General features: G+C 43.3%; 1 protein-coding gene across 4 annotated transcripts in view; it reads left to right on the top strand.

Annotated features, from left to right (window-relative positions):
• The window catches only part of dab2ipa (DAB2 interacting protein a), a 135,499-nt gene that overhangs the window by 52,052 nt on the left and 64,815 nt on the right, over positions 1-18,632 (top strand). For 3 of the 4 annotated variants that reach the window (XM_066643524.1, XM_066643523.1, XM_066643525.1), the window contains 2 exons: positions 3,505-3,611; positions 14,981-15,099. In XM_066643524.1, the coding sequence (XP_066499621.1) occupies positions 3,505-3,611; positions 14,981-15,099 (226 nt within the window). Of the gene's footprint in view, positions 1-3,504; positions 3,612-14,740; positions 14,812-14,980; positions 15,100-18,632 lie in introns of those variants that run through there. The other variant, XM_066643527.1, reaches the window with a different exon arrangement.

The raw sequence follows: 18,632 nt of genomic DNA, 5'->3' as shown, positions 1-18,632 counted from the left end.
TGTATATCTATATTCGTATGATTATATAAGCCTCTAATGTTTATATCTATAGCTCAGCCTTCACAGCTCCTTGTATTTCTGCTCCGTCTGTGAGAGTGTGTGAGAGTGTATGGAGGCCTCAGCAGACTCCTAATTGCCGTTTAACGATTCTCTTCCTCACGGAATTTTATCCGTCCCGGCCAAGGAGCTTAATGACAAAAGAATGGTTGAACCAATTACGGCCCGCAGGTTGATAATGGTGTGACACTTATCATACAGAAGTGCCAGAGCTTTTAGCAGATGTCTGCGCAGTTCTGCAGGAAATCTGCGAAATGACACCTGTATGGCGCATGGGGCTTTGGTTTGCCTTTATTCCCATGCACGCTATACTCGGAAATTTAATTAAAAGCTTGCAGTCAGGTGTTATTTTTAGCACTGTGTACGTTATCAGCCAAAATGTTTGAGAGTGTTATTTACTTGTTATGTAATGTCATTTGTGTGTGTGTGCGCATGAGTGTTTGTTATCGTTTGATTGCATTCGGGCCCATGGGGCGTCAGTCTGGTCATGGCACCACACGGAGCATATGGATTAAGATGTTATGATACCAGCCGGGCTAATTAAGACGATAAACAAGAGTTGTTGTTTGGCATCTCCCTCCCATGCATTCCAATCTGTTCATCGACTGAGAGGAAGAACTGTGGGAAAGCCGAGACACACACACGCTACAATTTATATGAGTTACACACTCTTTAATTCCAATTTTTTAATTGCTGGATTCAGGGCTCTGTCAGTCAAGCACAGACATCGTTCTGTAAAACATCAGAGCTTATAACAAGGTGACTGTACTACAGCTGGGTGCTCCAACACCATGCCTAGTTTTACACATTCACATTTAAATTACGCCTCAGATTTGGTAGGAGTTTCTTAATGCCATTAAGAACAGAATGAAAACAGACTCAGGCTCTCATGGTTCAAAGAGAAAGAGTATGAGTACAGGAATCTGCACTGAAGCAGTAATTTCTTAGATTACTGAGAACCAAAAAAATTACACTGGGTTTTTGTTGAGTTTCTTTAACTTTGTGACTTCCAAAATTCATCCCAGTGGTTGAAAGCTAATTTAAAGCTTCATCTGACTCCTAAAGTAGTAACTGGAATTTTTTTTGGATTTTATTTTTTACATTGACATTCATTGAATATAAGGAAGTTAGGAAGTTTTTTTCCCTTACGTCCAGTGCTTACACAGTCACTCACTCACTCACCTTTAGCAGGTCTGACGTTTCTCAAAACAGACGACTCGGAGTCTTATCGACCAGGATTTCTGAAATTGGCCTTGAATAGAACTGACTTTGCTAATCCACCCACCTACCACTCACCAACTGCTCCCACCTGCCATTTCAGTTTAAGAAATTTAACAAATGAATGACACAGAGTACTTGGGCTTTAATGTAGCACAAGTGCACAGATGAAAAGCCTCATGGAGGAGGACTGCTTACAGCTGTCAAATAAACAAAGGTTTATCTTCACCTACACTTTCACCAGGGTAGCAGGCGAATGTGAGAATCAGACGAGTGGAATTTGCAGCACTCCAAATGTGTGGCAGGTTTTGTTAATATACATATGCTGCCCTGTTCCGCAGTCCTCCTTTGATTTGCTTGGCTTCCTCCATTCCAGGGCCTTGTTGTTATTCAAATAACCCTCCCAGTAAGAGAAGTAAAGTACACGAGTGAGAGAGAGAGAGAGAGAGAGGAAGAGAACGGGCAAAGTTGGGTTTCTGATCTTGTTAGTGTCTTATCTTCTCTAGTGAGAGAGAGAGAGAGAGAGTCAGTGGGGCAGAGCAAGAGAGCCCTAACTTTGGAGATGAGTTTGAAGAAGCTGCAGACAGTGGCATAAGGATGAATTTTATAGATCTTGTCTTTCGGGATGGCTACACACACTCTCTCTCATTTGTTTTCCTGTACAAGCGCTCATTCCCTCTTTCTCTCTGCCTATCGGGCAGCCAGAGATCTGATTTGTGTGATGAATGATGCAGTGTCTGAGGGGCTCTGTCACATTTGGACTGGACTATCTGACCACACAAATACATGTGGGTGCGACACAACACAGCAGAATAATCAGAGCTGTTACAGTGCGCCATGATGCACAGCCCTGCACTGTAATAGAGATGAGTGACTATATGAAACTGGGCTTTTGAGCTTTTTGTTTATTGTGGAATTTAGGAGAATTGTACACAGTGTCCCTGTCCCTTTTATGGAGCATTTTGTTAAATGCGAATCTGTGAGCACATGGTGCTTTTCATCTAAAGCTTTTCTAAATGGTTCTTGGCATCAGTATCTCTGGAAAATTTTTAAAGAGCCCATATCATGGGAAAATATTTTGACGTAGAATGTAAACATTGTTAAGACTAACTCTAACTAAAGCTACTCACTCTTTACAGTTTATATTAGGAGACTGAAAACAGCTTGTTTTGAATTCATTGTATTTGTGATGTCACAGAAAACAGCACAGTGCATATATATGTTTTACCTATTCAGATTGTAGCAGCTTAGGCCAGGCCTAAGCTAGTGTTTCTGGTATCTAGTGTGAAACAGCCCACAAGAAGAGTTTGTTTGTTTCGTTCTTAAAGGCACAGTAATAGAAACTACTCTTTCATTTTAGGAAGTAAATACAGTTCGGAGGATGCTCAAACACTATAAATATTCTCGTTTTTGTTACGTGAACCCAGATGAATCTTAATAATCAGGCAACGTAAGAGAAATATAGAACATGCTCTTTAACTGCTATAAGCTTTGTTTGAGGTTGAGATTAATAAACAGAAAAGTTCTTCCAAATCACAAATCTCATTTACCGAGTGATCCTTCTGCATGAGTGCCTACAGAAAACAAGAAGTTGTGGGCAGCAATGCAAATTAAATTTGATTTGTGTTGCGCTTTTTATGAAGTTGTCCCAGAGCATTTTTCTAGAAATGCGGATCCAGCCCCTAATGAGCGTTGCCGTGGGCGACACTAGCCAGAAAAGCTCCTTAACAGCTGGAGGAAGAACAACTGCGAGAAACAAGACTCAAAAAGGAGAAGCTGTCCTACTTTGGGCTGCTCGGGGGCAGTGCAGTTAGCATACAAATAGCACAGATTTGTTTGGAAGAATAAACAGAGACATTGGGATCATGCAGAGGAAAGATCCTGGCCAAAGTTTTAGGTCTCCCAAGGATTAAGCTAGCTCAGTTAAATGCCATTGATTATTAGGATCATTACAGTAATGAGGGCAGCACAGTGGCGCTGCAGGTTTTGTTGTTTCCACAAAGCTCCAGGGTTCCAGGGCTCCTGGCGCCTTACCCAGGGTGTGCTCCTGCCTTGAGACCAATGATTCCAGGTCAGCTCCGGATCCTCCGCAACCCTGAACAAGTGGTTACAAAATATGAATGAATGACTTAATTACATAAATGTTACCTGACGGGAGAGCCTGTTGCACCAATGCACATACCCTACAAAGTTATCCTTTTGTTTTTCTGTCTCCCTTTCCTCTCTCAGAGTCACCCACTGAGCGAGTGGGTCGTAGGCGGAGCATGCCCGGCAGCACCATGGACAAACCACCACCCACCATAGAATCAGCAGGCTCCACGCCCTTCAGAGTCACGGTAAGGCTCAACTAGCTGACAACATGCATAACAGTGATTCAACAAAATTCAGCAGCAGATCACTGTAGGTCACTGTGCATAAGGCTACATAACACCTACAAAAGTCCTTCAAGGTAACAGACATAAACATCTGTTAATGCTTATCCTGTCAAACATTTAGCTGTCTTAGCGCTTACTTGGGTGAAAATGGATGCTTTAATACAGGTAGAGCCGGTCCAGACTTTGCTGGGGTCCTAGGCAAAATTTATGTGGTATGTAGTAAAATAGTATAATTGTTTGAATACTGCGGCAGCATTTAAGGTGGGACTGAAACTTCGAAGAACTTAACACTTGGAAATAACTATAACATTTTTTTAAGGTGGAATGAAATAGTAGGCAACTTTTAGACTGTACTTGTATGTTTGGGGAAGTTTAAACGACTTCTTATATGTTCACTTTTCACTTTTCTGCTTCAAAGTTTGGTTCATGGTACTGTGGTGCTGCGAGGCTTTTAAGGCTGCGCAGTGCACGCCACCTCTATTATTTATTAACAATTCAACCTCGAGAAGAACAGTCACAGGTTTACCTCACTGCTGTTCCCACAACTCAGTCTTGTGCAGTCTTTTTTTTCTCTTTTCATTTACTGAAGGATAGTTTCTCTTCATATTCTGATGATACACAAACTCACCCTAACTTGAGGCAAAGGGGTCTTTGTTAATTAGCGGGGCCCTACGAAACATACGTAGTGAGAGTGGTGATAGGGCTGTCCGGCTCTCAATACAGGTGTTATATCTCCTGCAACACTGTACTCTTAGAGCTATGGAAAAGTACTGTCCATTTCAAGCAATTGACTCTGTCTGTGTTTATCAGGATTAGTGAAGCAGAGGGGCTAGCAGGGGTGCTAGTGTTTGTAACTCAGAGGCTAATACCTTGGCCAGGTTCACACAAATGAGTCACAAGGTTAATCTCTGCAGATGTGGTATGTCAAGATAATGCAGGTGTCATCAGATGCACACAGCCAGAAAAGAGACATTTTTCCCCTGCCTTCACTTTTATTGCCTTCAGCGTTTTCGCTCTCCTGCGAAGGACCTGCAGCTTTGCTGACCTTCTCTTCTCTGTTCAGAGAAATGCTGCCCAGCCCCTGCCAGGCTTTGCCTCTCTTGCAGCTGGCTCAAACCACCCTGTGGGCAGCCTGAGGGGCAATCCTGATCAGGCTTACTGAGTCTGAAAGAAATGGTTGGACAGAAATCACATTTGCATTTTAACATAGCTGATTGGATGAGAAAGCTAGTAGCCCCTAGTTAGCCTTATATAAAGCTAATGTAGGTTACAATTTTCAGTAATTATCCACCTTCAATTAACATTAAATGACTTGTGATGGACTGGCTCCCAGCCCAGGTGTGTTCCCTGCGCCCTTTTCTACACCCTTTTTGACAGATATCATGCTCAGAAAGGCTGGTTTCAGTTCTAGCCCATGATTCACATCTAAGAAAACAGCAACGAGTGTGGTACGAGAACTCTGCCACCCTTTGCCAACCATTTGTAGTTGTTTGGAATCTTCCTTTAAACACAACATGTAGTGATGTGGCTCTGTTTTCAAAAGTGTTTTCAAATGTATATGTAACCTGACAGATTGTACATTTACCTGCAAATCCCTTAAATTAGACTAATATTCCTAAAATTCGTGAACATTGAATTCGAACCTCATTGTCTTTTGACTCAATTCATCCCTGGCCTCTAGTCTCAGTAAAGTTCACACTTGACAAGGTACGGTGTGTTCACACTAGCAGGGGACGGAGTGACAAGCGACTAGTCATTTCCTATGGGAGAACACCATTTGTAGCCGCAATTCGGCGACAATCATCCATCCATCCATTCATTATCTGTAACCGATTACCGCTTATCCAATTCAGGGTCACGGTGGGTCCAGAGCCTACCTGGAAACATTGGCCGCAAGGCAGGAATACACCCTGGAGGGGGCGCTAGTCCTTCACAGGGCAACACACATACTCACACATTCACTCACACACTCACACCTACGGACACTTTTGAGTCGCTAATCAACCTACTAACGTGTGTTTTTGGACTGTGGGAGGAAAACGAGCACCCGGAGGAAACCCACGCAGACACAGCGAGAACCCACCAACTCCTCACAGTCACGTGGAGGAAACCCACGCAGACACAGAGAGAACCCACCAACTCCTCACAGACAGTCACATGGAGGAAACCCACGCAGACACAGAGAGAACACACCAACTCCTCACAGACAGTCACCTGGAGCGGGAATCGAACCCACAACCTCCAGGCCCCTGGAGGCCACCCAGGCGACAATCAGCAAGCGACAAACCGTGTTGAGATTTTCTCAATTTGAAGCTGTGAAGAAACACTTTTGATTCTGATTTTGCTTTCAGAACTTTTTTGTCCTACCTTTTCATTCCTATTCTCAACAGGTTGTTATTAAATGTGGGAGAGTAGCTAATAACTGTCGTTTCTCTCTTTCCCGTTATATATAAGGCAAGTGTGCACATATACAGGGACAATTTGAAGAAAACGAGTCAGGAATAAAGCAGCAGATACTGCTTTGTGTCTCTGATGAACCGTGAAACTTGGACATTTTACACGCCCACACACGACAATGGCTTCACACACCCGTAAGAGACAAACCTAGAGTGATGTTAGCGACGTGTCGCCTGCTAGCCTGAATGGGGTGGTTAGGCCATGCGACATTTTAATTGTTATTGTGTGTGTTGTATGTAATCAGCTGAAAACATGATATAGAATCTGAATATACATCACAGCTGAGACCTGTTTGCCTAGGAGGCATTTATTTGCCTTTAGGCAATGTGACCCTAAAGACTTGAATGCTAACAGGGTTTTAATCACGGCGCTCTATAGGCCTGAATGGAAGGCTAATGTGCCTTTAGGCTACAGCCGTACAGAGTTGAATGAAAGGCTACTGTAGAGCATCACTGGAGGATATAGAAGCAGTCCTGCCTGGTGTGTGTGTGTGTGTGTGTGGTGACCTGACAGATGGGATGGGAATCTTGCTCTGTGTGTGGGTGTGTGTGTATTAGTGTCTTTCAGGCACAGCTGGCCATGGCTGCATCTGATGCTCACTGTGCATCAGCTTTTATGGCCTTTTCTTCATCATGTAAATAATCAAGTAGTTAGTCGGCATGTCGTCTGCGCCTGACAGGAGTCATATCACCAAATGTCAACAGACATACAGATTAGTTTCTGTCGTTTTAGCCCACAGTTCGGAGGATTACATATATTACATTTAGTTTGAGTGCTAAATAATGCAAGCTCTTCATGTTTATCTAAAAAATTCTCCCCTATTAACAGGGCTTGTGTTTGCTTCGAGCCCATGTGTCTGTCCCTCCCGTCTGAATGGGGAGTGAATGCATTTCTCTGGAGTCGTTCAAAGGGGATGAAAGACCCGCTGTCATTGTGTTTGCTCTTTTTAACATATTCACAGTGTCCCCACATCACCTCCAGCTCTGTGCTATTTACCCTCATCAGAGGCTCAGGTAAACAAGCCGCCTATTCAGCCTCACACTCCTCCTAATTACACAGCCAAACTAATGACAGGATCCATTAGCAGACGGCCAGCCGATCAGCCGGCGTGTGTATGTAAGCGTGCGGTGAGGTTTGAAAACGCCTGCTGCATGCTGATGAAGGGCATGTGAGTGTGTGTCCTGGGCTCCCGGGTGGCTGCTGAGAAGCTCTCCTGCTCCCCACTGAAGATGTGTGGCTCTTGCTAATCGAACAGGACCCAGAGCTTGTTGTAGATGGGCCTCACGCTGAGAGGAACACAGCCTCGTTCACCCAGGAGAAATCCAATACACTCAGCTGTATACAAGTGGTGATGCTCAGAGTGGTGGGTTAGGGGTTTCCCCCCCACAGTCACGACTGAGCTGATCTCTCTCTCTTTCTCCAGTGTATCTCCCTTCTTCCTTGCTCTCTGTCTCTTTCGCTCCTCACTTCTCTGTAATTACTAACTCTGTATAATTATGCAATATTTTCTTCTTCTTCAAAGTTGCCATTTCTGAAATGCAATGTTCTTCTTGAGGACAGTCCTCCCAGTAAATTGTGTACACAACATTTAACTAAGGGGAAGCATAGTGGTGCATCAGGTAGGTGTTGCAGTCACACAGCTCCAGGGACCTGGAGGTTGTGGGTTTGATTACCCCTCTGAGTGACTGTCTGTGAGGAGTGTGGTGTGTTCTCCCTGTGTCTGCGTGGGTTTCCTCCGGGTGACTGTCTGTGAGGAGTGTGGTGTGTTCTCCCTGTGTCTGCGTGGGTTTCCTCCGGGTGACTGTCTGTGAGGAGTTTGGTGTGTTCTCCCTGTGTCTGCGTGGGTTTCCTCCGGGTGACTGTCTGTGAGGAGTTTTGTGTGTTCTCCCTGTGTCTGCGTGGGTTCCCTCCAAGTGACTGTCTGTGAGGAGTGTGGTGTGTTCTCCCTGTGTCTGCGTGGGTTTCCTCCAGTTGACTGTCTGTGAGGAGTGGTGTTTTCTCCTTGTGTCTGCGTGGGTTTCCTCCGGGTGCTCCGGTTTCCTCCCACAGTCCAAAAACACACGTTGGTAGGTGGATTGGCGACTCAAAAGTGTCCGTAGGTGTGAGTGAATGTCTGTGTTGCCCTGTGAAGGACTAGCGCCGCCTCCAGGGTGTGTTCCCGCCTTGCGCCCAATGATTCCAGGTAGGCTCTGGACCCACCGCGACCCTGAACTGGATAAGGGTTACAGATAATGAATGAATGCATTTAAGTAAAAATAGTGCTAAAAATTGAAATCAGTAGATGTTTAGACTAGAATCCCATAGTTGGCTGGTAAGGATGTTTGCTTTGGCCTGACAGATAGTTAGCACACCCCCACCCCTTACCCCGAGAACAACAAATACATTCTTGTTTTCTTTTAGTATTGTATTTTGAGGCCTTTTTCAAAGAACATTGTAATTTCATAAAATACATTGAACTCAATGCTGCGTGAAGTCATGCTGGGATTTAATCATATTTTTTACCAACAATTAATAATTTTACCAAAATTGGTGATTAATTTTTCCCATAATTAACTTTGTTACAGAGCCCAGTGATGTATTAGTGGTTTTATTTAGCGATGTAAACACAGTATCACTATTGTTATTGTAGTTCAGAAAGTAGATTAAAATTTTTTTTTCATTTATGGTGAAATATGTAAAAATTATGAGCTAACTCTCACACAATTTGTCACACTACACTTTTATCTCCCTCACAAAAATACAAGGAATTACTAGCATTTTAACTTTATTATATATTCTTTAATTGATAGACACAATTAATATCAATAAAATTCCATTGATTCTTTTGTTTCACATTGAAACATCTATTGTTTAAATCTTCTGTCTTACAGGAAAATGCGGTAAATTGTGAATAATTGAGCAAATTGTGTGATTATTTGCTTTTTTTATCGATCGACAGCACAATTTGAAACCTATGTTCTTTCTAAATTTGTGTATAGTTTGTTTTTTTTGGCCTGCCATAATCATTTCACTTTAGTCTCCCAAGACAAAAAGTTTGGGCTCCTCTGGCATCACCAGTACACTCCTCAGCACTACACACACACAGATACGTTTCCTCTACTCTGTGCTCTCAGAGCAGACTCTTAGGCTGGGGATAATGTCATTAGAAAATTGGTTCGGGCATTTTTCAGACTGATGTAGGCTTTTAGCCAAGGCTTTGCTATAGACTACACTCAGCTTTCAGGTGATATTTGACCCTCGATACACATCTCTCTCCAGCAGGAGCAGCAGCAGGTAGCAGAAAGTGGTGCTGATTGGTTCCAGGAACCCTTAGTGCTTTTTGCCCAGACTCATTAGAGCACAGTTGTGAAGAAGAGTTGATCTGTAAGGGTTTTAGTGTAAAGACTCTTTTTTTAAAGGTCCCTGGTCTAACACGAGAGGCAGGACTGAAGCCTGAGGTAGAGTTAGGATGTACAAGAAATAAATAATAATGTTTTACGCCCTCACAAAAGTGAGGACCACTCCCTGCTATGTTTGAGGAGTTTTCTTGCAGCCACCAGCTGATCATTAATGAGCTTTTCCTCTTGATTTACAATGGATGTTAATTACATATCCATACCAGCACAGAATGTTATGACCCTTTAAAATGCAGCCTGATTATAATTCAATTGTCCGCTTTCAAATTTGTGAATTCCTATTCTTGTGAATCATTGTAGGCACAGACGTTCAACTCTGCACTCACAGCTTGTATAATCTCCACAGGAATGTATAACACCAAATGGGGTGCTCTGGAGTAGTTGCAAATGAGCCTGAGCTGATCATGCTCCATGTCAAATATGGAAAGCACAGCTGTGTTCTCCGCAGTGATGGAGCACAATTCAGTACCTCTGTGATTCAGAACTAATCATCCATCATCAGTACTGATACCTGTGCTCATTAATGTTCTCATGGCTGAGTGTAAAGTCCCAACAGCAAAGTTCCAATAGGCTCTGGAGTTTAAATTGGAGTTGCAAGTCAAATTATAATCAAGCTCACTGTTGAGAGAGTCTGAAACCGAAGTTAGCTAAAGTTAGTGTGATGATGCATGTTGTCCAGCTCGGACAGGACATAGTCTCCTCTCAGTGCTGTTTGATTGTTCAGCACTCTCTCCCACACCGCAATGCACACTTAAAACTCAATGACACACCAAGACGTGTAATACTGGACACAAGAGGGCAGAGGGAGGCCAGGCTCGGAGATTAGAGAGGAGGGAAGGGGAGGAGGGAAGTGAAGGAGAATGCAGGCTCAGCAGGTAAGCATGAGAAGAATTCAGCACATAGACACAATAGAGCTGAAAGTATGCAGGGAGCTGGAAGCTGGTCATTTCACAGACCTCAGATGGTATTACAGCAGTCTCGCATTGATGCCTAAGCCAGTAGTCTAGCAGGGGTGTGGGGTATTTTCTTACCCTGTAAATTCCAAGCGTTTTACCTGAATTCACCAAGCACTTCAAAAATCTCTTGGGAATTCTCGGCAGTGAGCTGTCAGAACGTCCCTGCAATGATACACACTGCAGTGGACAAGTAATATGGCTTTATAAACCAGGCCAATTTTCCCTTTAGTCATTTATGACACTTGCTGGCCGAATGATATTGCACTATAATGCTGGCCGGCTGAATGATTTGGCTTTATAAGACTGTTCACTTTCGCTTTATATGCAGGTATGATACTTTTGGGCCAAATAATACGGCAGTCTAAGCAAGACCATTTTTTACATTATAACACTTTCTGGTCAAGTAAAATGGCTTAATGACTAATTTCTGGTTGCAATCGCTTCACATTGTTGGTCAGAGCCAGACTAGATTTAGTCATCTACAACACCTGATGGCTTAATAATCTGCCTGTAGAACCCAGGCCAGTTTGGCTTATACTTATTTATGACCCCTGCTGGTTATATAATACAGCATTATGTACCAGGTGGAAAAGCAATGGCCAGACAGTAGCTGTGTTTGTGTTTAGAATCACTTTCACTGCTGGTCTGGCCCATAATGTTTTTTGTCTCCTCACTTTTGTATGACACAGGCAGGCCAGATAATACTTAAAGTCCTGTATAAGCCAGGCTACTCAGTGTTGTGCAAAGGTTAATCCACTAGTGATCCTGTCCATTTAAAATACACCTCAAATAGATGTAGAACTGGCAAACAGTTGGTGCCTGGTTCGTTTTCCACTGCCGCAGCTCCCCACCTGAAATGTAGCAGTGACGTCACAAAACACTCTCTCTAATGGACACACTGTTTTGTTGTTGTTGTTTTTTTTCGGGACTCGGCACTGCAGTTCCGACAGATCAGTGGAGTTTTTATGTTACACCATCCAGCTCTCACTAGATTCTTTTGTCAGCCACCGATCCAAGAAGCATTTGAACCACTTCAAAAGAACATAGCATAACTTTAAGAGCTGCTGTTGCGAGTGCGATTAGAGGAAACGTGACCACTGCTGTAGCATGGAGATTTTATAGACTTGTAGTTTGTACTGGATGTCTGCATTTTGTCATGATCTACAAGCATCTCTGGCCAATCAGTGCTCAGCAAGGTTTACACATAGTCCCTACTCAGCTTGTGTGGAACCATGAGCTAGCATGTACTAAAAAAGCACCCGGTACCAGAGACCTAATTTGCCAAATGGAAAGCAAAACAGCAGAGTAGTGCTTAGTCGCATAAAGCACCAAATGTGTTTGGGACGATCTCCTGAGATGGACAGAAATAAGACAAAGGTTGCGCTTGTTAAGTACTGACAGTGTGCAAGTTGTTGTTGAGGCCTCTGTGTTGTTTTGTGCTGTTTTCTTGGCATGAGTTTAACTTGGCCTCTGACAGATTTTATGGCTCTGTGACACTCACTGTCCTAGTGATACAGCTTTATAAGCTATAGGCCAGTGTTGCCTCATATTCACCCTCCAGTTTCCTCTTAGTGGATCTCAAATCAACACATATTGACTTACTGTTCAGGTCAAGGAAGGATTGTTTGAGGTCTGAGCTTCATTGATCCAGGACGGCAGAGCTTCCTGCTGGAGGATATCTGGCCCAAAAACCAGCGCATCATCTAATGCCTCATCTCTCCTATTCTCTGCTCCAACGGGCAATGAATAATTCCACTTGAGTGTTACGCGGCAAATGTCATGTGAGCAAGGCCTAAAAATAGAAATGCTGAAAAATTTAGGCGGCACCAAAAGAGAGAAGTGGCGCTTTGAGGACGGCTTGATTACAGCCAGACCCATCTCTCCAGCGTCTGAGGAACAAAGACCCCGCATCCTCACAACAACAGCGTTTGAAGAGAGCAGCTTGTTGACATCATCGCAAAACTTCACAGGGTCAGGAGTTCATGCTTTTGATTTTTTTTTTGGATTTGTGAAGCTGGGAGAGGGCATGCAGGAAGGCATCAGCTGTCAATAACAGAGATCCAGATGCGTCCTGTAGACAGTGATGAGTGATGGTAGAGCATTTATCTGCTCTCTGCTTGAGATACAAAAAAGCACAGTGTTTCTTGGAGACAGCAAGGCTACTTCTCTGAAAAACTATGATGCCTGTAATACGGTGACTACGGTAGTGACAATGACTGCTGTTGATGTTACACTGTATGTCCAAATTAATTTGGGTTCAATGGCACACAGCCATGTGTAGGAAACTAGAGCACCCGGAGGAATCCCATGTAGACACAGAGCGAACACCAAACTCACAGGCAGTGAGTGGCCTGGAGCCTACACCCTGGCGCTATGTAGCAGCGACACTACCAACAGTGTTAATGTTCTGACCTAATGTCCCAATAATACTTCTAAAATATATTGTTTTTATTGTAATTTACATTTAAATTTACAGCATTTAGCAGATGCTCTTATCCATGGAATTCATGGAAATGAATTGAATGGAAATGAAAAGACTGGGGTTCTCAGGTCTGTTGGTTAAATCCCTGCCTTGGGTCAACATCTGTGAGCAGTCTGGTGTGTTTTCTCTGTGTCTGCGTTGGTTTCCTCTGGATCCATTAACCATTCATTGGGAGGTGACCTGGCTATTCTAAATTGTTGATGTGAGTGAATATTAGAGTGTAATGGCCTGTGGTGGACTGGTGCTCCATCCAGGGTGTGTTTCTACCTTGCACCCAGTGATTAGAGGTAGGATCCAGACCCACCACAACCTGGAAAGGTACGAAGAGGTTATAGAAAACAAAAGAAAACTAATAAATGAATGAATGAAAAGACAGAGGGCAGCACGCTGGTGCAGCAGGTAGTGTCGCAGTCACACAGCTCCAGGGACCTGGAGGTTGTGGGTTCGATTCCCGCTCCGGGTGACTGTCTGTGAGAAGTTGGTGTGTTCTCCCCCTGTCCGCATGGGTTTCCTCCGGGTGCTCCGGTTTCCTCCCACAGTCCAAAAACACACGTTGGTAGGTGAATTGGTGACTCAAAAGTGTCCGTAGGTGTGAGTGAATGTGTGTGTGTCTGTGTTGCCCAGTAAAGGCCTGGTGGCCCCTCCAGGGTGTATTCCCGCCTTGTGCCCAATGATTCCAGGTAGGCTCTGGACCCACCGCGACCCTGAATTGGATAAGCGGTTACAGATAATGAATGAATGAATGAATGAATGAAAAGACAAAGTATTGTGATTCACTTTTTAGCTGCATTAGCTTTTGTGTAAAACCAGGATCTGGACACATATTTGATTAAGATTGAAGGGAGTAAAAAGTGGCGGCACGGTGACACAACACTTCGGGTGCTCCGGTTTCCTCTCACGGTCCAAAAAAATGGACTCAAATGTGTCCATAGGGGTCAGTGTGTGACTGAATGTGTGAGTGTGTGTCACCCTCTGAAGGACTGGCGCCCCCTCCAGGGTGTATTCCCACCTTGCGCCCAATGATTCCAGGTAGGCTCCGGACTCACTGTGACCCTGAACTCGATATGGGTTACAGACAATGAATGAATGAATGAATGAATGAATGAATGAATGGAGTAAGTATTATTTACTAAATATATTGTTTAAAAAGACAGTATAATACTTAGAATCAAAAACAACGGCTTATTATTCTGCCCTGGCCTTGTGTTTTTGTGCCTCTTTATCACATCTGTTTCCCCTATTTGCCCATAAAGCCATGGCTCTACAACAACACGTATTTAGTGTTAGTTAAGGCCAATCATCCATTCATTCACTCTGTGCTTCTAAACACAAACACAGTAATTATCCCAGCTGGGAACTGCATCTCCATTTTCACCGTCTTTAGTGAAAAACCCTACCCCACGTTCACTGGTTTATCCCTTTTCCTTTTCAAATCCTTTGTGGGTCGTCTCCTGTCAGACAGACTCGCAGCTTTTTTAGGAGGAATAATCCAACTCCTGCTAATCTCTCGCTAATCTGTGATGCATTTGAAAAAATCTCAAGCTCAAGTCTGCTTGTGAACTTGCAGTGCACCAGTGTGTTTTTTTTTTCCCTTTTCCCCATCACTCCCCCACCTCTCTCTCTCCTTCCATGCCAACCAACAGTTTCCATGGTAACAGGGACTTTGAGGGGCGTCTCACATCAGCATAGCTGCTGTAGCCCACTGAGCTCTGCCAGCAGATGTGTGTGTGTGTGTGTGTGTGTGTGTAGGCGTGTGTGTTTGCACGCTTGCAGCTCAGTCCGCAAAGCAACACAGAGCTCCACCAAACACCACGGATGAGAGGAGAGAGAGAGAGAGACACTGAGAGAAAGAGAGAGGAAGAAAAGAAAGAGTGTGTATTTGCAGAGCTATTGGATTGGCTTCCGGTGGTGTGTGTGTGTGTGTGCTTTGTTTGCTTCAGGAGCCTTTAAGCTGATTGTTGTTGTTTTTTTTGCACCTCTCTCTCTCTCTCTTTCCTATTTCTCTCTGCTCTGTCCTGCTGTGGGCGCTCTCTTGTCCAGGGCTTCCTGAGCCGGAGGCTGAAGGGCTCCATCAAGCGCACCAAGAGCCAGCCCAAGCTTGACCGCAACAGCAGCTTCCGGAACATCCTCCCGGCCTTCAAGAGCGCCGACAATGACCGGTAGGACTTCTTTAACCCAGTATACTTCAGCTGGAGTTGTGTGTTCTGAATCTTGATTCTTATTATTCAGCAACTGCTATAAATTATTCAGAAGCTATTGTGAAGCTAAAGCTCTACTGGAAATTGATTTGTGATTAGGTTTTATAGAATTGTGTTGGTACATTTCATCTATATAATTTCCCCACAGATGGCCATGATTATATAAATGAAAGATTATAGCCCAGATCTAAACATATCACCCTCAGTAACATTAATATAACATGAAATCAATTAAAACAAAACAAAAAAATAATATACTCACTCATTTCTACGACGTATATTTTCTGTATTATTACCCCAAATTACCACAGACATCTTACATTCACAGGTCACAGCCTGAATCTTTAACTCATTCATTCATTCATTGTTTGTAACCGTTATCCAGTTCAGGGTCGCGGTGGGTCCGGAGCCTACCCAGAATCACTGGGCGCAAGGTGGGAACACACCCTGGAGGGGGCACCAGTCACGGGGCGACACACACTCATGCATAGTTACAATTTTGAGCCACCAATCCACCTACAAACTTGTGTTTTTGTACCGCGGGAGGAAACCCACGCGGACACTGGGAGAACACATCTGTAACTCACGGTTCACTCAAATTCTATAAAAACACACCACACATTTGTGTGTTTGAAGAATTTCGTGTTCCTATCCACAAGCTAAGGATAAACAGAAATACACTCGCTTTAGAAGAATGGTTATGTAGTTAGCAGAGCCCCCCCATGAACAGGCTTTTTTAATTATTAACCCTTTGGTGTCTAAGGACGTTTTCTCAATTTTCAGAAATTCGCCTTTAAAGTACTTGTATTATAATATATGGCCCACATGTTTTATATCAAAATGTTCAGAACAATCTCAGCTGTCTCGTTAAGAGAGGCCCATGTGACCTAGAGCATTGTCTGAAAAACTTAAATCCGAGTTTAGAAAATCTTTATATTTCTTGTGAAAACATCCCTTTACTCGTGTGGATGAATTGTTTGGTGATTGAAATAGTTTTATCAGAGTCTTAAAAACAAGTGAATCCACCAGTTAGATATGGCTAGAGGCAGAAGGGGACGTGTTTGAAGCTTATACATAGACTCATAACTCGGGTACATTATCTCGTACAGTCTCGCGATAGCATGCGATCGAAAGGGCAGTTTCTGTACATTCACAGTTTTCGAACTGTATTTCTGCTCTGTGTTATCACTAAGATATTAATAAAAACATCGCAAATGGTCATATTTGCCCATTAATTTGGGTTTTTTGACCCCAGAGGGTTAATTCTTAAGGCATATCATACACAGGAAATTATGAAACTGACGCAATAGCAATTTTTCTAGTACACTTGACCGGCCTGTTGGATGAACATGGCTGTTTGATGATCAAATACGACTAATATGTCCATTCCTAGTTGATAGAGCATAAAGTTTATGAATAATTTTCACAAATTCCCACAAACAAAACTGAAGCATCATCTCAACACTCCACACAGTCATGTCCATTAGCAGGAGTTCCTACTACGCTAGTCAAGTATATTGGAACAGGACCTTGCTTTCCAAAAATGACCTCCTCAGGTGCAGCTACAGCAGCCCCCGAAACGGGTAATAAGTAGTTAACTAGAGTGAGAAACTGAGGCACTCACATCAGTGGTGGCGGTATTGATTCGTCCCTTGTCCTCCCACATAAACACAGAAATAAATTTACACTTGCTGGGCATTGCATCAAACTCTAAATTCTGTTTTCGATACTGACCAATCAGCCTTCCAGTTATCAAATAGCCATCAAGGCTGTTTACTAAGGACTTATGTTGGAAAAGAGGCTGAAATAAATCATCAAAGGACAAAAATCTCTTCCCTGATCATTAGCACTGCATATGGACTGAAGACAGATTATTAAAGTAAACCGAGAGTAACCAGACAGACCATATAACACAATATGGCATTACATAAATACAGTAAATATACAGTTCTCCAACTGTGAGTGTTTCTCAATAAATCTGAATGTGTGAATGTCAGAATAATAAGCGAATTAGGTTTGGTCCTGAAGGCTTCTGTGTGCAATGTGAGGTTTTAACAAAGATAAGGTAGGCTGCTCCCGGGTGTTAGGGTCCTCTGTGAAAAGTTTGTTGTGCTCTCCACAGTTTCCTCCTAAACTCCAAAACCACATGTGGGTAGGTGGACTGAGTGGGAGCGTGTGTGATGCCCTGCAATGTACTGGTGCATTGTCCATGGTGTGTTCTTGCTCAGAGATTCATGGTAGGCTCCAGACCCAACGCGACCCTGAACAGGATGATGTAAACTTAGGAAATTAATGAAAGAGTGAATGATCATGAGGGAAACTGCATCATTACTGATACACACACACACACACACACATGCACACACACGTCAGAATTAAACATTTAAGTCCATAAACCTGGTCATTTCGAGGCTTGGAACTCTCGGGCTCCAGGTAACTGCAGTCACGTATCTTTTATGAAACCTATATGTGAAAGGCATGGTAGCTAGGAATTCAATTATGAGCCCTATTAACTGATTTCAAATGGTTAACATACAAATAACGGCACACATTAAGCGCAATTTCCTGTCAGGATGAAGCTCAGATGTTCTTTCGTTCACCCATAACCAGATTCATCAAGGAATAATTTCTTTTTCTTGATGAGTTTTGAATGTGTGTCATTCACTCTGATTATATACACATAGTGAATTAACTGGAAGAGATATTTCATGTTAAAATGGCTGAGTTGCTTGTGTAACAGACGGAGGCTTGTTATTCAGAGCTTCAGACAAAAATCTTTCGGGCTGGGTGGCGCAGCTCTTAATAAAATGCACTTCCTGAGGAACAAAATCTTCAAAGAAAAGGCTGACACTCTTATTCTCATCGACTCCGAGTGTTACAAATTAGCTTTGATAAGCAGGCAAATGGCACCTTATTGTGAATATGAGGATTATTTTTCTTGTGCAAACGTCTGCATCATTCATTAGATTAGGCCCAAAACATTTAACATCTTTTATTGTGGCTGTTAGAGCTGTTTAGAGGCACTTATTGCAGTGCTAAAACCTTTGAGTCATCTCTCTCCAATGAATTGAGCTGTGTGGAGAGGAGGGAATTGGATTACTCTGAGGATGAATGGTCCAGCTGCAGTCTAATTTGTGGGAGATGGCCTGTGAAATATCGGCCTCCCCCGACTCAACTGTACTCCACGGCGCCGGAGGAAGAGTTTTCACACTTGAGATTTCCTCTCGTCCAGCTTTTTATGGAACGCGGACTAGTCGTCCAGTTTTCCACTTCGGCGCTGATCATGTGATCTCTCTAAGTTACTGCTTAGAGTCATGTCCTTCCCATCTGCTTATTACTGTACTTCCATTGATTGGCCACTTCCTCAGGAGCACCTGCAGTAGCGAAAGTCAGAGACCACCCCTCATTTGTCTAACTTTCTTTTGAAACAACCATGAATACAGGCTATTAATTTTTTTTTGTAGGAGACCTGCTTGCAACAGGTCGTGTCTCTG

The sequence above is a fragment of the Hoplias malabaricus genome, chromosome 14 (genome assembly GCF_029633855.1).
Source record: "Hoplias malabaricus isolate fHopMal1 chromosome 14, fHopMal1.hap1, whole genome shotgun sequence".
Lineage (NCBI taxonomy): Eukaryota > Metazoa > Chordata > Actinopteri > Characiformes > Erythrinidae > Hoplias > Hoplias malabaricus.
Note: the sequence above shows the minus strand (reverse complement) of the source record. Positions and strands in the feature narration are given on the sequence as shown.